At 44.2% G+C, this 22,043-nt stretch overlaps 1 protein-coding gene across 1 annotated transcript in view; it reads left to right on the top strand.

Annotated features, from left to right (window-relative positions):
- LOC144474457 (nose resistant to fluoxetine protein 6) overlaps positions 1-19,346 on the top strand; it is a 29,457-nt gene extending 10,111 nt beyond the window's left edge. The window contains exons 3-13 of the mRNA XM_078189301.1: positions 7,309-7,367; positions 7,721-7,977; positions 8,060-8,230; positions 9,653-9,746; positions 12,034-12,153; positions 12,467-12,632; positions 14,390-14,565; positions 15,319-15,448; positions 17,709-18,026; positions 18,821-18,967; positions 19,042-19,346. Of these exons, the coding sequence (XP_078045427.1) occupies positions 7,309-7,367; positions 7,721-7,977; positions 8,060-8,230; positions 9,653-9,746; positions 12,034-12,153; positions 12,467-12,632; positions 14,390-14,565; positions 15,319-15,448; positions 17,709-18,026; positions 18,821-18,946 (1,617 nt within the window). The 3' untranslated portion in view covers positions 18,947-18,967; positions 19,042-19,346. The remainder of the gene's footprint in view (positions 1-7,308; positions 7,368-7,720; positions 7,978-8,059; positions 8,231-9,652; positions 9,747-12,033; positions 12,154-12,466; positions 12,633-14,389; positions 14,566-15,318; positions 15,449-17,708; positions 18,027-18,820; positions 18,968-19,041) is intronic.
- Positions 19,347-22,043: the final 2,697 nt, after the last annotated feature.

Below are 22,043 nucleotides of genomic sequence, written 5' to 3'. Positions count from 1 at the left end.
CATAAGGACGTCTCTAAGACATTTTATAGACGATTGATGCATAAAATTCGGGAAGTCTTTAAACGTCTCAACGACGTCCCAAACGGGTCTGATATAAAATATTTTAAGGACGTCCATTTTAATTCAGCATCAAACATATAGATCTAAAATGAACGTAAAACCGACGTCTTTAAGACCTCCAATACTTATTGGATATAGTCCACTTTGAATTTGTATGCCTAATTGAATCTATACGACGAACATTTTAAACTAATTACGACCAACAAGAGTGAATTAAAAATTCATTTCGCTCAATAATTTTCAAGATCGTTACATTTATCTTCTGTTTCAGTTGCTCGTTCCATTGCAAACAATATCCTTCTCACCCGATACGCTCCCTGCTACCGAATCATCGTTAGCAGAGGACAGGTGTAAATTACACTTTGCCTTTCCACCTTATCTCCTCGCAGAATATAGCCGGCCGGGTCTTTAGCGTCGAGGCCACGGGTCTCATCAGCGACGAACGGGACAAAAGAAAAATTGTCCAACGACACTCTCGTTCAGCAGGGAGCCGATTGATGGGACAAATATCGATCGTCGATAATGATCGTCGAGTATCGCAGCCGTGGAAAGAAACTTAATCGATGCCCGTTTCGCAGGAAAGGATTAGCCGCTCGGCGAGAGAACGGGGATTTTTGCACGTGCCGGTTGCAGCACGCGGCCGTTACCTTGTAATTAGAGACTGATTACGTTTATCGGGAACGGTAACGCTGAAAGGTCGTTCTCGGATGGAAATCGTTGCGCAAATCCTGCGAGAGCCCTGAATCGGATCATCGAGTGGCGCGCGCGCGTGCGCGTTCCGTTATGCAAAAGGTTCGCGGAGTGTATCTGCAATGCAAACGCACGCATAATCGTCCCCGATTTAATTGCGGGGGAAAGCGGAGGAAACGGGACGAGTGCGCGGCGCAGAGGATCCTGGGGAAGCTGTGTCGGCGCGCGTTCGGTACCCGTTAGGCGATTTGAATTTACGAATCGCGGGGGCTCTGGCCGGCCGTCTGCGAATTTTCTTAGGTTTTCACGAGCGGCCGAGAAAAACGTCGCGGCGGAATTAATGGCGAGCGGAAAAAGTCCCGGCGCTCCGTAAACGAGGAACGGGGATTACGCGCGCTGGTTGTAACGCGAAACACGCCACGTGATAATAATCACACGTTTTTATTGCACGCTCGGTCATTAGCAAGCCAGGCACGAAGAAACAGAAGCAGGAAGCCCGGACGGTACACGTGTCCGTGTACGGACAGTTGTGATACTAATGAAATTGTTCCAGGTAAATTATGCCCGCTGTTTTTGTTCGCCGGTGACACGCGCTGCTGACCGCTCAGGGATTTGCACGGCCAACAGATGCGGAAATCACCTGTGAACGGAGAGAGATGGCTCTATGATTGCACGTCCTTGCGCCCTTCCGAACGTCAAGCGTTTAATATTGAATTTCATAGATCTTTCTCAATCCTGGAAACAATTTCCAATAATATCGTACGGTATTTATTAAAATACTTTTAAGTATGAAAGAATGGTCGCGGTGTATATCTTCGAAATAAGCTTGGCAGTCAACGCGTTGAATCGTCTCGCAACCGATCAACAATAATTAGCATACAGAGGAACGTATAAGGGTCATGGGACACCCCGAGCATCCCATCAAAGGGTTAAGCTCGCTTAAAGATCGATAAGAGACGAATCAAATTCTCCATCGACTGTACACTGGTGTTTGATCCCTTTCGAAGCAATCGTTACCAGTGTTCCAGTTAAATCGAAGATCAATGGAAAAAATATTAAAGAATAAGCAGGCGACGATAATAGGGAATCAAGGATAATGGCGGCCCCATCGTCGATCCTCGTCATCGCGACTCGGAGGGATTACCGTCTCGGCAGAGGCGCGGCATTCTCGATTGCGGTGTCGCATCGGATTTATTTACGATTCGAGATGTCGCACCCGATTCGATATTCTCCGGGAACTCCGGCCGACGCAATTTACGGACAAATTGAAAATTTGTACCGCAGTCGCGACGCTGCGCCAAGCCCCCGGGGGATCTCGGGTACAAGATGGAAGAAGGACAGGACAAATGATCTCCGACCCGGAAACGGTCTCCCGTCAGAGGCTCGTTAAACGATGCGCGCGGTGCCACGGGTGCGCGGGTACTTCGAGGCACGTGAGACGAGCCCTTTAAACCGTCGATCGATCAACGATCATTCGTCAGAAATTTATCAATCTCATTGCTCGAAAAGCGGTTTTCCTTTTTAACCCATTTACCTGTCGCAATTGAAAAATTGGTTTAAAGTAGGAAAATAACTACGTTAAGATTATTTGAACCGAATTCACCGTTATTAGTACTTATTTTCAATTTTTGAAAATATTGGCCATTCCATTTTTGGGATACAGAGAAGACAATGGAGGGTATTGGATGAATGCGGAGGTAGCGTTATTTAGCTCATTCATGACCCCAATAGTGTATTTTCATTTTCTGGCGAAAGCCTGATATTGTCAGCTGTTGTTCAAATAATAAGAATACGAAAGAATCGGAGATTTTATTTAGGATTAATTTGCAGTTAGAATTTACCATGACTGAGTATACAAGTCATTTTTGTCCAAGTACATTGATGTTATCGATCAAGCATTGTCCTTTATAATTATCAATGTCTAGTACGTATTTCGAATGACAATTTTCAATTAATTAGTATGAATTACTTCATAAATTAAAAAATATTTACTAACTTGAACTAGCACATTATCCATTGATAATCGGTTCAAAAATCAAGGCTAATGTCCATTGAATATTTAAGATCGAGTTAAATTAGAATACAATGGTCAGCATTTGGTTAAAAAATCCTTTTCAGTATTAATTTCGTGAATCATTCCACTTTTACGATCTGAACAGAAAATATAAAGTGACAACCATGGTCATCTTGGTTTAAGACGCTGTATAAGAATGGGAATATACCGGAAGACGTACGTTCTGGTTACAGAAATCGTGGCCCGCGGTTTGAACTTTCCTGGGCGACCCGTAATTCGTTCCATCTGTTCGCTTTTCTTGAGACAATTTTCTTTGGGGTCGCCGGAAGGAACTCCGAGTGACGGCGAATAAAGAAGAATGCAAACAAGTCGCGGCGCCATCCGAGTTTCATAAGATTGTCGGTGCTTCTCAGCGTCGCTCTGCATTCCGATTCACCAAGGTTTTTCCCCCCTGAATCGCGCGCCGGCTTAAGACCGTCCGGAAAAAAACTAGCCCCGTTTTTCACGCTCCGGCTCTGGACGGCCCGCGAATCTCGATTAGGTTATAAGCATAAACGCGGCTAAAGACGCTGCGGCCCGCCTTTCAACGCCATCCCCCCGTTTTCCTTGCATTTCGTGCGTTTTCGTTTCGCGGAGAGAATCCTCGCGCGATCCTTGGGCAACCCTTCCGCATCAGTAATTTTTATATTAGAATTTTATCCGATGAAAGTATTGTTCTGAGACTAGATGGATAGATCTTTTAAACCCTTTTAGCGTAACGAGGAAAATTCAAAATTAAAGTTATCCGATTTTAAAATATCGAAATTTATATATTGAAAAAATTGTCTTGTTTTGAGAAATTATTAACACTAATTTTTTTTATCTATTTTTACTGCTTTATTTTTAATACGATATACACTACGTTTTACTTTTACTTTATATTATAATTAGATAACCTACATAAATATGTGATGTAGAATATATGAAATAATTCCAACAATAAAAAGAGCCTCTTCTTATCATTAGGGTCACTTTTAAAAATATAAAATTGATAGTAAAACATAATTTAAAAATAATTAACATAATTTAAGAGAAATGTGACAGTTAATGGGTTATTATTTGTATTAACGTAGACACGTACAGTATAGTGTGTATCCGAGCTTCGTATTGAGCGCAAGCGCTAGCTCTTTCGGACCAGGCTACAAGTTAGCCTATGCCGGCGATGTTGGGGCGATAAACCACTGATAAGAGAGGTGCACGCACACCTGGAAAATGTTGGGGCTAGGCCAGGAAAAACCCCCCTGTCACCCGTTAAGGATCATCCAAGGAGAAGACCGTCCCAGCAATGGGAGGTGACCCACTTAGCCGTCGCGCCTGCAACCACCCTCTCGAGTTGTTGGAGGCGCGACGTTACCAGCGGGGGCCACGAGGAGGCGGGGTCACCAGCACGAGGCTCGATCTCTTGCGGGTCCATGCGATTGCTCGGATGGAAATTAAGCCGCCTCGACACACTACGAATAGTGCCCGCGAGGTCTCGGCGGCTGTGTAGACACGTACACACTCTAGAAAATGTGCACGAAGCATATAAAAATCCTAGCTTCGCTCGCGTTGTTTCATTGGTATGTTCATTGTTCCGAGACCCCCCGCCGGTTTAACAGCGATCGAGCAACCCGGGAAAGACCGCAGTCAATCGGAGATCGGAAATTTCTCGATTTCCGTCGAATTTCGCGGACAACAAACAGGAGACCGGAGAGAAACGAGCACTCCCACGGTTCTTCAGAAAGCGCCGTTTCCACCCTGATTTCTTTTCGATTGATCCTTTGTTTCGTTGCGGACACGATCGGCCGCGAAACATACGAAAGACAGCGGCCGGATCGTTATTTATGGCCCGCTTTCTCTCCGGAGGGAAACGGACGCGTTCGATCGAAGGGGAGGGGGGAACGGCTCCCCCGGGACGCGACGTTGCGCTATAATTAAGAAAACGAGAGAATGTGTTATTGTTGCATCGATGGAAAAGCCTCGAGCCGAATGATTTTATCGCGACGATGCCCGTTCCGCCGTCGTTCGAACAGTGAAGCCGACGGTAGCCGGCGACGACCTGCGGGGGTCTTCCTCATTTATGCGAGAATCGTTCCCGCGGAATAATTACAAGCGTCGCAGGGGAAGATTGACGATCCTCGTATCGACTACCTCTCAGCCTGTCCCCGTCGATCGCATAACGAATCAACATTTTCAGCAGCGCCGTTAACGACCGGCCGCTACTCGATTTTCATCTCTGGACCACCTGGCTCACCCCGCCACGATGGCGGCTTTTACTGTTCGCGGGAACGCAGAAAGATTTCTCTTTTTATTGAGAACATGAGGAATTAACCTCTTCTGGGATATTGCCACGCGTGCGTACGTTTAGTTTTCTACAAATTATGATTATTCCAAGGGTAGAGAAAATGAGAATCGGTTGAAAAACTAGTTGCTACAAAATCCTCTCAGCAATACCGAAAAACAACCTCGTTGAGTGAAATGAAATGGATGATAAATAAAAAAAGAAAAAATTAGATAGATTTTTCTCTATCATCAAAATTTAACTCTGAATGTAAACCCTGTTTAACGATTTCATATATAAAGTAATATACAGGTTCTTATAAAGGTATAAAAATTAATGTCCTCATTGATAATTTACGGAGGTTATACTAAAAGTCGACCACCTGTAGCATTCCAAGATTTCCTGAACTAAAAAATGTATTGTTAATTGCCTTTTAATATTATCTTCTGTAATAAATAGCGGGTCAAGTTCCAGTACGCGTTTCAAGCGGTTTTAATAAAAATGGAAAACGAAGAAAAGCAAACAGCGATAAAAAAACGAAAATTTGTAATTTAAATATCTTGCCATTTTTATTATAGCGTATGCGCGACTTAAAAAATATATTTAATTATTCTAGAATTCCAACAATTTTTAAATAGAACACACGAAGCTAATAATTTTGACCAATACGATAAATTCGACGTTAAATTGCAACAAATAAATTCTAAATACATTATACGATTTAAATAAAATACTAAGTATTGCAAATCCTAAAATCTTGAGATCCTAAGCAATGTTAACAAATCATTATATTTTTAGATTCGTTATTACAATTTAAATATTTTTATAATCGTTACGAGGAAACTAGAAGAACCGCATTCTTCGAGCGATATTCAACCACGTTCATTACTGTACGTATAATTCATACGCCGTTGGCCAATTACGACAGTACACCGAACGATTCGTTTGGCTTTCGGCGAACGATTAAGAATATCCAGAGGACAATTGTGATGGAAGTCGATAACGAGAACACATTTATGCGAATAATTTGCATCTGCCTTGAGCAAGCCGAACGAGCGACCGTTAAAGCGGCCGCATTAAACAGCGCGCATTAAAACGCGAAATTAATAACGGCGATCGGACTCGCGCGACCGCCATTAAATCGTAACGATATCTCGCTCGGCTTTTTACACGGTGTGTATTTTTCGCCGGGTCGTTGTGTTTTTTGCGTACGCTTCTGCCGGCCCCGCGATTTACGAACAAATATTATTTCATCGCGACAAATCGAGCGCGGCGCCGCTGCAATAACAGATCACGGAAGGTGCGTCGCATGGGTTTTTATTCCATTGATTCCCTTTCTCTTTCTTCGTGTATCCCTCTTTCTCATTCTGTCTCTACATCTGTCTGTCTTTCTCTGTCTCTGTTCCTCTCTCTTTTTCTCTATCTTTTTCCGATTCACATGCCGCGAATTTCTTTCGTGCTGATTAATCGAGCACCCAGTTCCGGAACGCCTAAAATGGATCCGATCGACCGCACGCAAATGCCCGGACAGTGAATTAGAGGACTCGTAACGTCGATCGTAAAGCTACTTTTAATGGAATTCATTAGCGTTCGCGTAATTTTCCCACGACGAGCCCGCTGTCCCATAATAGCGACGCGCGCAGACGAGACGACGAACCAGTTTAAAATTCATTAGCAGCTAGCTCGCCGATGTGATTAATTGCCGGTCAATGATACATCGATCACTCGCCAGCCTATTAATCATCTCGTCGACGAATCACAGTTCCCTAGGACCCTGTCGCCGGTAACCAGCCGTGATATCTGCCCCGGAGTCCGGTCCGTCGCTCGACTTTTTCCCCCACCGAGCAAAAGCGAATACCATATCTCCATAGGAAAGCTTCGAGAAAATCGAAGAGATCGCTGAATTTTTCGATATTCAAATCGTACCCGATTCACTCTAGTCCTTCTGTTCTATCTAATCCGAAACCTGGAGCTGTTCTAATAAATCTCGATGGCTCTTTCAGAGAGATTTCAAGGTATGGGATCTTGGAATTAGATAACAGAGATTTTTATGTAAATTGGGGATACGCTTGTAAGCATTTCAGGAGAATATAAATATTTATAATATGTTAAGTAATGTACGCGTGCGTGATGTACACGGATTACTATACTAATTACCAGAACACGGATTTTTATGTAAAGATCACATTCAACGATTTTATGGACTCGAGTCAAACAGACGTTTCTTTTTCTTTGATAATTTTAGCAAGTTGAAAATAGTACATCGGAAGTTCGAAAATTTCTTCTGTTTATTTTGGAAATGGTGTAAGGCTACTTTTTTTTTTAAATGAGATCATATAATTTGTGATCAATTTAGTGTAAACACTTTATTCATAATTATAAAATAAGCAAAATAGAGAAAAAAGATTAATATTTAATATGAAAAGAAATTTATAAAAATCAATTACGCATTGAGAAATTAGTAGAAATATTGCCAGACCTAAAACAATTAATTTACAATTTTGTAGTGACTAATAAGCTAATCTTTAATTTCCTTCGAATGCATAAAATCGGCAGTCTATTAATTACGCTAGAAATAGAAGCCTCCGCTAAATACCCATCAAAGTATCAAAGTTATTCAAACAACCACGACATAATCAATATCGTTTCTCTTTTAGAGGAGTGGGAGGGGCGATAGGTCTGCTGATGCTGTGCGCGACGATCTACGAGTGCAGGACCTTGTCGACGTTCAAGGACGTGGAATCGTCGAGCATGTCGAACAACAACGAGAGGCTGAGCAATTTCTCGAACAAAAACCTGAACTCGGATCACGGCGTGTCGACCACGGGCCAGGACAACGGAGAGGAGCTGATCGAGAAGGGCAAGGATCTAGAAAAGGATCTGACCGATCACGCGAAAGTCGACAAGAGGCAAGGTGATATCGAATTCCCCCGGTTCCACCGATTCGACTGGCTCGATCGACTGATCACAAGCTCTGCCTGTTTCCTTCTGTGCAGGTCTCTGGATCAAATGTTTGACCGCCTTTAACCCCATCACGAACGGCAGCAAAATCATTAGCACCGAGCCCGCGGCTAGAGACAGCCTGACCTGTCTCCACGGGCTGCGGGTGTTCTCGCTGGGCTGGGTCGTCATGGTGCACACCTATCTACAAGTCTTCGCCATTGCCGGTAAAGTTACTCGACGCAATCTCCTAATCGCCCGGCAACTGCTCGAGCAGCAGCGGCCCCCCGAATAATCCGGCGTACTTCGCGGATGATTAGCTGCATAGAAGACCGTAATTGCGCCTTCGAGACCGCCATTCGTTGCCCTAAGCCGCGTCATAACTTCCCACGAGATTTTCCACGGAATCGTGGCAACCTGTTCGCGCCGCGTCTGCTTGACCTCTCGATACCGGAGTCATTAATTTCGACGGGCTTGGGTGCGCGGTGGATCATCGGATTACTCGAATCGCATCGTATTCGCCACTCGCTCGAAAAGTTCGCACGATCGATCATCGCTCGATGGGTAAAACGCTTCGCGCGGCGGATATCGCGGCCCGGTTTCTGTTGCAACAAGCATTAAAATGATGCGTTCGACGACTTCTTCGATGTTTGCCAGTCGCGACTGCGGGAGATGGAATCCTAGCTTGTACAGTGATCGAGCGTTTAAGCGCAAGCGTTGAGCAATTGATGGACGAGAACGCTTGAGAAATATTAGAAAATTCATGTGTTTTACTTGGTCGAATTGGAAAGCTGAGTTGCGTTCGGTATGGTTAGAATTAGGGACCACGTGACAGTCGAAATGTTAATCCCCTCTGACACGGGGTGCGAGGATCTCACAGCGTATAGCAAGTGCTCTTCTTAAAGAGAGAACTCTGTACTTTCATCTCCACGAGCATCGATTTCGATTAACTCGTATCTACTATTTTTTTAGAAAAATGGTCTGCTACTCTAGGTCAACGACTATACCGACCACCCTAGTAATCCGAGAGGACAGTAAAGTATTCGCGGTGATTTCAGCCGATCGAAAATTTGTCAATATCCTCGGGGCAGTCGGATCTGTGAAACTTTCGAAGAGGAGCACCGCTTGCGACCTTTCGCGTCCGTTGTCGTAAGAAAAGGCGTAAAAACCGCCCGTAAAAATAGCTCCGGGATACCGTGCTCGGAAACGCGGAAGCCTTCGGATGCGTTTCCCGGCTGAATTATCGACTCTCTCGAGGAGTTCCAGCAGTTCGATTTTCGTTTAAGCGATGGGAGATTTAATACGTGATAAAGAATGGCATCGGTTCGACGATCTGCTGCGAACGCGAGGGCATAATCTTTGGAACGCCGTCGCGAGTCGAAGCCGCCCGAGGTAACCGGTGTCCCGGGATCGCGTTCCCGTCCACTCAAATTGATATAGCTCGAGGTCCAATTAAACCGTTCCACTTTCTATGTGCGCTCACCGTGCGCGATCCATGTTGGACACGCGCGTATTGTGACGTAACGGAGCGTACCGGTTTTTCCTGATACACCGTCATCGAGCCTCCCGTTCTCCCGATCCGCCGAATCGAGAGGAACTTTCACTGATAATGCCGCGGCGATGACTTTCCCTGTTTGCGATGTTTGCAGAGAACAAGACGCTGCGCGCCGTCACCGAGCGGAACTTCATGTTCCAGACGATCAGCAACGCCACATTCTCCGTGGACACCTTCTTCTTCATCAGGTAATCGTTGACCTATTTGCAGATCTACGTCGAATGGAAACGTTCATGGTACTGTGGGGATTATTGTTTGGAAATCCCACGGAACTACGTGGTGACATAATAAATGGGCGACAACTAACGTTGGATAACAGCGAGAGTAACAGTAACTGTTTATTAACGACAATGTATTGTACTTCCTACGACTTAGGCAGCAACTACGATACTCAGCTACCGTGACGACTACTCTTAACAACGACGACTGAACAACTATTTCCACGACAATTACGACAACTATGCATAACTGTACAGGGCGATGGTTCTCTTATGATCTTTTCGTCGGCCCTTCTACTCTTACTGTCCTTTCTCTCATTATCTTACCATGCTCTCTCTCTCTCTCTCTTGCATACAATCTTTCATCTTCTTACCTCCATCTCACGTGCTCACACTACATCTTTCGCCACGCAGAACTTCGAGAAACCTAAGCAATGATCTCAGGTTACTCGAAGCCACCTAAACATTTTATCAACATTTATCTCTTTTATTCTATATTTTACGGCTCTCAACCATTCTGCCGTTCATCCTTCGGAAAAACCCTACAGCACCATAACATTCTTCTTAGCCACGCGAAAATCTTGTACGAGGCGCTCGAAAAGCCGTAACTTTCCGTAAAAGATCAATTCCTCGTGTGCTCCGTACCGTCGCGAAATAAAAATCAGTGCTATTCTTCGCATCTTCGTCCATCAGACAAAAGTCTCATCTTGCAAATTTCTCAACGCGATGTTGCGTGTCGCTCGGTAGACGCACGATTACGCGACACGAAAAAGGACACGTTTACGCCGTTCAGAACTTTTTTTCCATCGCGATCGCGAGTGTGATGCAAATGTTTTTCTCGCGTTGAATAATTTCGCGGACTCTCCTGAATACGACGGTAGTGCATGTTTTCGTAAGAATATTTCAACAGGTTTGTACAGTGCTCGGGGAAAAAAGAGCGGGACGTTTCCAGCGCGTTCGTTTCCCCATGAGATTTTTCGCGGTTTATTCGCGCGGCGGTGTTGCGCGAACGCAACTCAAAAGTCTAGCTTAAACTGTCGCGTGATATTAGGTGGCTTTTTCGATGGCACCCTTTTTACCTGCTCTCGGCAAGCCGATTAGCTGACCCTATTGACCGTAGGATATCGCGTTCCGCTTATCAGCGGGTGGGGCAACTTGGTCGGGCCCCGGTTATTACACGCGAAAAAGAAGCGATTACCGGCCGCTTTTTGCATTCTTCGGGTAATCGCGACAATCACGCGAAACGTCAATCAAATTCGCGCCTTCCGCGCGCGGATTGCTCCCTTCTTTTTTTTTGCGGACTATTAAATAAATCGCCGTTTACGGGGCCTGTTCGCGTGCCGCGGGAGCAACGAGCAACCGTGAAATTGTTCCGCAATCGCGGCTCGTTTCCGCGTTGGTTTTTGGCACTTTTTCTGCCCGTTTCTGCAATTACCTTCGGTTACGTTTTATAGTACACGCGCCTCTGTTTTAGTCACGAGTGCCCTCCCCCCCGGGGGGTTTTAATGAAATTTCGTGCGTCTAGGGGCAGTCTTTTAATTAATTAAATTTTATATTTTATTATTTGGTACGCATTGTTGGCTTGCAAAGCCTTTGCTGCAGAAATGGTAACAACGTTAATAAATTGCATCCCGTGCACGTATAAACATGACTGACGCGTGCGTTTAGTACAAAGACAATGGTTAATACAAGTGATATTTGTCAAATGTATAAGGGGATTTAAAATTCAAATTAAATAAATGAATACTAAAAATTGGAAATAAAAGGTAGCCGATCGTTCGGCCGTAAATATTTATATTATATTACGGGGTAATTAAATCTATTAACATTTTTATATCTTCGTAATATTAGCGTTAAACAAAATTTATTTCAATTTATTTTATTTATTCTATTCATTTTACTCAACGCGAATGGTGTGTAATATTTAAAAAATTTTGTAATAATATGAAATCTAGCACTTCTGCCTCAATAATAGATAACAAATTATAACTTGTCACGACAGCCGATTCAAAGACTTACTGGTCGGTAAAGTGTTAATGTTGGACAGATAAAATTTAATTTCGATTCGACAGATGTGAACAATATGCATATCTATGACATGATCTTCCGAATCTACAAAACGAGCCTGATACTATACTATAGGGCAAGGGGTTAATTACAGACCGTAGATTTAGTCATTGAATAGCCCTGTAGATAGCAAGTTAAATAAGACAATGAGCGCAGCGATAATAAACCCGTATGCGCGGATTTGTTGCAGCGGTCTGCTGGTCACGATCCTGTTCTATCGGTCATCGGGCAGCTTGAAGACGGACAAAGAGAGTTTCACGAGAACGTGCTTCACGAAATTCGTCATCATGGTACTCTACAGATTTATTAGGTGAGTGGGAGGGGGCGCGCTATCTCCTCCGTAACAGCTCCTTCATCGGATCGCCGGAAGCTCTCTCCCGCTAAAAGAGGGTGGCAGTGCTTTCATCCGCGAACGTTACGCGAACGTGACGTCCCGATAGAACACACGGGGGGGGCCAGGGTTCATCCATCAGAGATTGATAGAGAACCGTCCCGGTCGCGATATAGGATCGTCGAACGAAGACGGGAACGGTCCTCGAGAAAATCAAACGGCCGTGCAATCTCGTTCGATCGCGACTATCGGGGGACCGACTGACCACTTCTTTCGATTCCCTTTTATCCAGATTGACGCCGGCGTACCTCTTTGTCCTCGGGATAAACGAGATCGCCATAAAACAGGCTCAGGCGAGGACCGTCTTCTCGCCGGTGATCCTTGATCACTTGACCTGCGAGAAGTTTTGGTGGAGGAACGCGCTGTACCTCAACTCCCTGTATCCTCGGACAGAAATGGTAAGCACGCCGGACCGTCTCTCAACCTGCAACCGAAGTATACTTGGCTCCGGATAACCATATACCAGCCACTAAATCCGGCGAGTCCGTAAAAGCTGGTCCCGGGCCGGCGGTTAACTTATGGCAAGACACGCAGACCGTGAGAGAGAAAAGATCGCTTTTTGAATATCGGCGGTATGGACCGCGTGTTGCAATTTTCTGGGGAGGATAGCTCGCGATACAATTTCATAGAACTTTTCCAGGATTTGAGGAAGTCTGGTACAACTGTGATAAATTTCAACCCTGCAGTTTGGATTTCGTTAATAATCATATACGGAAATCTTTAACCTCGAAGCGTATTTCATATAATTTTATGGGTACCCTTCAAGGTAAATCGAGCCCTGCAGCTAGCACAGAAAATATTCCAAGTACCAAAGGTGCCCGAAAAAGTCGAGAAATCTCGGGAACAAGCAACGATTTAATATCGCGCGACCTGCATGCAATCGCGCGCAGTCGGAAAACAAAGGTTATTAAAAGGAAAGCGCAGGAGGAAAATTTCAGAGAGGCGGCCGCGAGTAGGAGGAAAAGACGTCGGACAAGGAAGGTGTCCGGGGGGGGGGGTCTCCCGATCGTTTTCCGATAATTAATTCCATCGCTCGGAGAAAGTTCGGAAGCGGCGTGCGCGACAACGCGGGCTGTCTGGCCATCCTAAAATCAATTTCGCCGGTGCCCGGCAAGAGTCGGTTAATTACCGGTTTCACCGTCGAAGACGCGACGATTCCTCGCGCAGCTGTGGAAACCCAGCCGGATACGCGTCCGTCCCGTTCTTCGTGAAAAATCGGAGGCGAACTTATTGCGACAGGCGCCCGGGCGTCCTCTTACGAAAAACAGGATGCCGGAGATTATTGTGACCGACGAAATTGCAGACATTTTTAACGCAGGAAATTGCTCGTTGATTTAATACCACGCCGACCCGCTGGAAACGGGCTGCTTTATAAATTAACCCTTAAGTACTGCATTTAGCGAAACTTGCGCAACCATTGATAGCAATGTCATAGACAGCTGATGCTTAGTATTAATCAAAATTAATTGTTCTTACTCTCTGCGTTAATAACCAGATCCAATTGACTGAAAAACTTCCCGGTTTGACAATTTTTGTTATAATTATGGATAAGAATGTTTAACCAACGGTGGTCTCACAAATCGGTTATAGTAATCGACGTGTAACAGCGGCCAAGAGAAATTGGCTAAACGATCGGACGATTAGTATGCGACATCGATAGCTAGATAGTCGAGCGAGACTGGCGTCATCGATAGGACAATATTTTCCTATCGAAGAATAACAATTTCTTTAGCACATGGCCAAGAATAAAGTACCAACGGAGCCAGGCATTTTTATCCTCGCGTTACGTCCTGTCCGTGTTATTCTTCGTTCGTTGACCTAAATGATCGGTGATTTGCGGTGGGGGGGGGAATGCGCCACACGCCGCGGTGAATTGATCGGAACGCGTACGATTCCGTAATTCGACGAAGGAAATGGCCGAGAAAGGAAAACGAGAGGAGTATGCCGACCACGAGCCTAACGCCGACCGAGCAGCCGTGGTCTTCGAATCGATGTAGTCGCGGGTGTCGACTTTCGACTCGATAAATTCTCGCCCGGGCGGACCATGGTTCTCCGAGCCAAGTATTTTTCCGATGCTTTCGCAACCCCGACACGGTCGAAGACCGTCGGAAACCTCGCCGATTATCCAATGAATACTCGATTAACAACTTTCCAGTGTATGCTGTGGAGCTGGTACATGGCAAACGACACGCAATTCTACGTTCTCGGGATACTTCTGCTGCTGTTGTCCGTCAGATTTTTAAAGGTCGTCGCCGGTGTCGTCCTGTTTCTCCTCGTTTCGTCGTGGTTCACCACGTTCCTCGTGGCCTACAGCAACGACTATGTCGCCAGGTAATTAACCGTTGCGCAATACCGCGGCCTGCATGAACGCTTCTCAAACTGTGTACATTCTCCGGACAAGCGTATCATTAAGGTAAATTTTGTGCCGCGAGTCAGCCTCAACCCTTCGTCTATTAAAATTGGTACCCAGATTGGATGAATTCCGCGTGGAAAACCGCGTCGGAAAGGTAAAATAACATTTTCCGATACGACGCTCCGCTTCCGAGATAATTGCGCGTGGAACGCGAAGCGATCGCGTCCGACCATGGCCGACCGTTTCTACTTGCTGCAAATTTTCGAAGCTTATTATCGCGAGGCCGGTGCTTCGCCCGATAAAATTTTATTGCGCGTTGTCCCCTCAGTTTTACACGCGGAATCGTATTTTAAGCTCGCAGCTTGCTTAACAATTATGGTTTTTTTTTTCGTTCAATAGCGATCGATACGCGAAAACGAGGATTTGCAAATTGCTGTCTGGCGTGCTGCTAGTTTTAACGCTTTAATGGCTGGCCGTGTGAAATAGTAAAGGGTTAACCGGGCGTAACAGTTCGCGACACGCGGTTCTAAAGTATCAGCACGTTTTAATGGAATTAGAGATTACTGGAGTGGGTAATGGGTCAATTTCCAATAGCTGCCAACCGGGCGGCGGCGGCCGCCCGGCTTCTGGGTCTCGTTCAACTTTACGGCGCAGTTATCTTATAATCGTTCGGACCTAAACGAGTATCGAGCTTTACCGATCTCGATTCTAAATTTTCTGTCTCGTCGCAGGATCCAGGAGCCGTTCGCACTTTTCGACGAGCTGTACGATAAACCATGGATGAGGGCCGGACCCTACTTCGTCGGCATTATCACTGGATACATACTGTTCAAGACGAAATGCAAACTTAAGCTGCCGCTGGTAAGAATCGCCAAGAAATCAGGAACGCGACAGAAATTACGGCTCGAGACACAATTTAAAAATTAACTTCGACTATTTTTCTTTTGGAAATTACTCGGTGTTTGTGTTAAGAATATTCGAGCATTGGCATGCTCAAAATTTAAAAAGTAGGTTAACACGTATATGCCGATAATATATAAATGAAATAATAATAATCATCAGTCACAGAATCCAATGAAATTTTCAGTACGTCTATAAATATACCATAGTTAATAAAACGCATTTTCAAACATTTTTCAAGTTCAGAAAAATTAGAAGACCATAGTTTCTTGTCATTCCCAGTGATAGCAAAATTTTAAATAAATTATTCTAAAGTCTAAAAAAATTCAAGTCATTTAGTCTATTTTTCAAAAAATTATTGCCCTGAAAGATATATAAATTCTTATGCCAGGTGTTGTATTCAAGTCACAGAACGCGAAGAATGTATTTCGCGAGGAGATATTTCGGAATTGTTTTAAATAGATCCCGGACTTGATTTATAGTCCGCGGTTGATCGCTGCCAGCGAATATTCTTAATGCGAAGCACCGCCGGAACAACGATACCGTTTCACCTCGCTGTTTGGCGGTCTGAAATGCAAACGTTTGTGGTCAAACTGCAACACGCTTGCAAATGCAAACCGGGCGCAAGAGACTGCGGCTCTCGTTGGACTCTGTCCAGACGCCCGTTTTCTAGAGTAGCATCGCGAAACTTTCCGCTGACGTATCCACTCATAAATAAACGCACGGAAACGTCATACATCGCGAGGTCTGTTCATTGTCCGTCGGTCGAAGACCGACGAAGATGGATCTCATGTTCCACGTACAGGGAAACCGGAAAACTTTTCCTCGAGATTGCAGCCGGCAAACCTGCATACGTCGCAGGCCACGTAAACATTTCATTTGCGAGATTAACGCTTTGATTTCCCGCGACTCTTCTTGCAAGTTATGCTTGCAGAATCCTGGAATCGGTCGTTTTCGCCGCGATCGTCGTGATTTAGGTTGCAAAAGGAGAGCAGACCGCCGCAAAGTGGTTCGATTTGAGAATTCAGTGACAAGTTGTTGGAACTCGAGGACCATTAGAGATATTTCAATCAAATTTCCACTAAAAATAATTTAAAAAAAAGTCATTTTTAGCTACTGACAATTAAATACGTTTTTCATCTGTTAAACTATAAATTTTAATAAATTGCCATTGCTATTTTCAGAAGAGTTGTTTAAATGTAATTGTACAAACTATATTTTACTTTATAAATATATATTTTATATTTATAATTAAATGTTCGTAGTAAATAAAATTTATCTTTTAAGTTCCTTAATTTCTTCATTTTTGAGGTTCACAAATCTTTGCAAAGTAAATTGAATAATTATCAATTTTGAAAAGTTAACTTTTTCGTTGAACGTCACTGCATTCTTCAAACCGGATCACTGTACGCCAGTGTAACACTGACTTTTTGATCAGCCTTTGCACAATGGCAAAACTTCAAATGGCAGAACTTCAAGCTAATGAAGTTCTGCAATTTACCATGAAAAATTCAACCGTCTTTTGAAATGAGGCGCTTGATAGCTTTCGAGACGATCAACATTAATTCTTCCTTTTCTGGAAATACATACGTAATTATTTTAAAGTTACATCCCAATTAAAGTTTACAAAATGAGTAAACGAATTAATTATCGTCACGAATATTGGCTCATTTTATTGTTACTGCCGTTCGATTTTTAAAATATATATAAACTCGGTGTTTCTGTCAAGAATATTCGATCATTGAAATACTCGAAATTTGAATAATGGCTTTAGACTTCTATGTCTCTTAAGCGAATGAATGTAGTTAACTGATACAATAGTTAATTGTGTTATTAACTAATAATAATATAATAATATAATAATAATTATTATATTAGCTATAATATATAATTAATGTGTAAGTTAACTATATTTCTAAGTAATCATCTACATATAACCCCAGAAGATGGTGCCATCGGCATATTTCAAGCCCCGGCACAGTGCAAAGGGTGATCAAAAAGTGAGAGCTTCACCTGGAGGCCTTGTTAACGCTAATCTCGGTTCGCCGACGACTCATTCCGTGGTTTGCACGGGATCGAGGAGTCGCGGCCGACATCTGGCGTCGCAGCCTAATGAAAGGCAGCAACGGTCGCCTAAATCCCAAGAGTTTGTCCGAGGGGAACAAGGGATCGTAGGGACCCGAGATGACATTCTGCGGACCACGGAACTTGTGTGTTGCAGGCGGCGCGGGCCATCGGCTGGCTGATATCGAGCGGCGTAATGTTCTCGCTGGTTTACGGTCTTTACCCCGGAAATTTAACGGTGACTGTGAGCTCCGTGTACGCCGCCTTGGGACACACCGCCTGGGCCGTCGCCGTATCCTTCATCGTGATTCAATGCTGCACCGGATCCGCCAAAATGATCGACAGCCTGCTGTCCCTGCGGCTGATGTATCCGCTATCGAGGCTGACTTACTGCGCGTACCTGGTGCACCCTGTCATCATGATGATCACCGTCACTCAGATGGACGGGCCGCTGCATCTACACAACGATCTCGTGGTGAGGAACCCGATCGGTCTTCCCATCGGCAGCCCCATTCATGCTATCGACGCCGTATTATTGAGACGTGCCTCGTCGCCCCGCGAAACTACCGCCAAGAAATTCCTTCGATTTTTCGACGTCGATGCACGAGTATGATTTAATGGCTCCGCGGGGTCGCCGCTCCACGATCTTGTGTACCCGTCTACAAAATTCCAGGAAGCTGTGTAGACTCCGGCGTGAGTTACGCCGGACGATATCGGAGAAGTATGGATTCGTGAAAAGTCGAGCCAGTTTCAGAACTTCTCCCGTTTCGGCCGTAGAATTTAGGTCAATGTATCTTGCGATTCTTTAACTCTCGTGGATTGGCTGGTATATCATTTATTAACGTAGCAGATGTTTCAGTGAGTTTAATACTGATTGTACCAAGTATTATAAGCAATTTAAAAGAATGCGCTTATATACAATTTTTTCTTTTTTATTATTTATTTTAATTACGTCTGTTCCGGAGTTAAGAAATTTATTTTATATTAAAGAGTCTTCATAATTAATAAAATTCGACTAATGCGGTAAGTTTAGTATCAAATATCATTAGTTCGAGTCTTCGACGCGGTTTAATTTAAATCGACTTAACAAATCAATTTATTAAATCGTGTTACCTATGGAATGCCACAGAGCAGGCTTTCTAAAATTAGAGATCATTAGGTACAGCCAACTTACAAATTGTAAGGCAATCTCGATTCTCATTTGCTTGAAAACATAATCCATCATTGCTCGATCCACCGTCATCGAAACTGACACATTTATATTTCCAGTTGATTCTGTATTTCGGGAACCTCGTCGCCTCTTACCTGATGTCGTTCTGCATCTCCATCGGACTCGAGGCGCCCATAGTCAACCTGCTCAAGATCGCTTTCATCTCGAAGAAGCGCGGAAGATAGGTCGAAGCCGGGAGATCGACGGTGAGCGATTACCGATCGCAATTCACGATTAGCGTAACTCGGAGAACCAGGCTAACCGATATCTCTGTTCGCAGGAAATAATTCCGCGTCTTCGAGCCGAGGGTGAAAGCACCAGTCTTGCTTCATGGGCGTTCTTTAGGGGGAAATGAAAACTCGTTTTCCACGATGTAGCGGACGCCGCGCGGCGACTGTACGAATTAGAGGAACATCGTTCCGTGACTCCGGGAGCCGGGGAGGTCCTTATCGTGTCAATATACTCTGTAGATTGCACCCCGGAGGATTCGCAGTACTTCCTTCAAGCGATGACTTCGTGGAGGATCATAAAAATCCTTGTTCTTCCTACTTGTTAAGCTCATTTTGTAAAATATTCGTGAATATATCACCGGTGACAATTTTGGGGGGAGTGGAAACTTCTTTTCTCCTTCGTTTCGATATTCTCCAAATTATGAGAACCGCTTCTTTTATTATCAAAGTTATTATTACTAACGTTAGACTGCGCGCGATTTTCTTTTATAAAGAACAAAGGAAATTAGAATAAGGAAATATACCTTCTATAAAAGAAAATTGCGCAAATAATAAATATCTTATTATTTTTAATATTTATCTGTTTAAAAAAAGAATTCGTGTATGAATCAACCAATTTGTGCGTACGTGAATCGACGCCTACTATAGGTTTAATATTACCGATTTTCATCGTCCAGCTCCGATTCGTAATTTACCGCAAAAAAAAAATCCCCAAGGAAATTCAATCCAAGACAGTGAAAGTGGACGCTTCCCGCTTCGAAACGAGTCTAAGCAGAGACCATCGTGCGGCGTCGTGTGGCGCAATTACAGCAATTCAAAGATCGGCGACTGCCCGGTGAAAGTTCAGCGGCGAAACATGCGTTTCTCGGCCATCGCGATCGCTATCGTCCTGAAACTTCACCGCTAATTGCCGCGCCTTAATCCGTAGACGTTCGCGAAGTTTAATGAGACGTCGGTCGCGCAGCTTCGTAAATGTAACAATTTTTCTCGCCCGCTGAGACGGTGGCTTCGCGAGCGGTTTAATTGGGCGGAGCGTCGTTTAGCGACAGGATCGCGTTAACGAAGTTGCAATCGTCGAAATATTCGCTCGCCAGTTCCCGCCGTCGGCATTGTTTCTTGACGACGCGGACTCGTCGTCCCCCGCGGGCTCGGTTCAACTTTTAATGAGAAGACCCTCCCCGCAATAATCATTCCGCCGTCGCAAATAGATTCCCGATGGGGAAGTTTACGGCGAAGGTGCCGATTCCCGCGATTCCCCGCCGTCGCCGTCGCCTGGTATCGTCCAGGAAACTTCTGTGGTTCTTCCGCGGAGCGATTATTCAAAGTGTTCCTTTGTTCCGTGGCCTTCATTCTACCCGGCGAGCTATCGCCGCAAAGCAACCCCCGAACAATAGACGCCGCGCGTTACGCGACTTCTTTCCGTGCAACGGGTGCGCCAGAAGTCAAGAATCCGGGATCCCAATGCGCCGAAGACGGGATTCGGTCTGCGAGTTGCTGACCTGTTCCACTTACCGCGACCGTACTTCCAAAGTTGACGCGCTAAAATTGTAAAGGGTTCACCAATTTCTCTACCTTTACTCCGTTTTTGTGCACCGCATACTTCATATTTATCAAATAAATCGTACCAAATTGTTTTATTCAAATATAAACAAAATAAAAGAATAAAAAGATTTTAATATTGAAATTAAAGCCGCTACTTGGTTTCGTTCTATTCGATGGAGTTTATTGTATCGTCTCCGGTCTGAATGCGCCGCTAGAAATTGCTTCCGTAATACTTTCAAAATGGTATTTGATAATAGTCTTTTGCCACGTGATTCATTCCCCCCCGTCTGTTTGCGGTATTTCATTGCTGCTTAAGCCAGAACCCCATATATTATGGTGCATCGTGCATAATGTCCCGCGTCATCGTAAATTTTCATACAGAAAGAAATTGCGCGGCTGTTCCGTTGCTTTTTATTGTGGCCCGTCCTCGTTCCCGTTGTAAGTCTGTTAACACCGGGTGTACAGAGACGTTCTACCGACAGCTAGGATCAGCATGGAATCAAAAAGTTGAAGATTTTTTTGATCTACATTAATTCGCAAGTCCTCTGTTTATTCAAAAGTAATTGAAAAGTATACAAGTTTCGGTTTAACTTCGAGCGAAAAACGAGCTGTGAGAACCATGAGTCACTGCGATTTTTATCGGCACACCCGGTGCGTGAAACGGACCAGGAAAAGTGATCGCTGCCACTGAAAGGGGGACCGCCGGAAGCAAGCGAAAGGAACCGGCGGAGAAACGAAAAATGAAGCGGAAACGGAAAACGTAAACCGTGCTGTAACTTCGTTAGGGGTGTAACGCGTTGATATCTGCCGGACACCCGGTACATTTGCGGCCAAAGGGACCAGCGAAGTTCAGACAACGACTGCCGATGGGGGAAACTACGGTAAACACCGAGCGAAAAGTAATGCAAAGGCGTGGAGAGGTTTGTTTAGCGCCGCGTGCCGCTCTCCCGACAATTTCAAAGCAAACAGAACAGATCGAAACTGCGAAACTTCGGATAGTTGTGTTGCGAAAGTATGACCGCTCGAAATTTGAAAGGGAATGTTTATTCGCGCCGCCGGATGTATCGGAACTGTCCCTTGAAATCACAGGAACTGGGTCTCCTTTATTTTCAGTTCAGCTTTTCGGGAGCCAAGCTTGGCCGGGGACCAATTAGAGATTCTGTGCGAATTGCTGAGCAAATAAACGGTCCTTCTTCAGACATTTTCACAAAGTTCTCGCCATTGCGCTTAATAATCTTAATTGACTTTCTGTCACTGTATATTTTGTATTTGATATATTATTATTGCCATTTTATTTTTCTACATTATTGTGCTGCTATTTTATGTTTTATATTTTCTATATTATTATTCTACTATTTTATGTTTTATATTTGATATATTATTATTTTGCTATTTTATGTCTCATATTTTCTATATTATTACTACTATTTTATTAATAATTTAATATTTTGTTCAGTTATTGTATACAAAAAGTGCCAAATAAAAATGTAATCCTTTCAATACTTTTAAT

This window comes from Augochlora pura, chromosome 8 (genome assembly GCF_028453695.1).
Source record: "Augochlora pura isolate Apur16 chromosome 8, APUR_v2.2.1, whole genome shotgun sequence".
Lineage (NCBI taxonomy): Eukaryota > Metazoa > Arthropoda > Insecta > Hymenoptera > Halictidae > Augochlora > Augochlora pura.
This window is presented reverse-complemented; position numbering and strand designations above follow the sequence as displayed.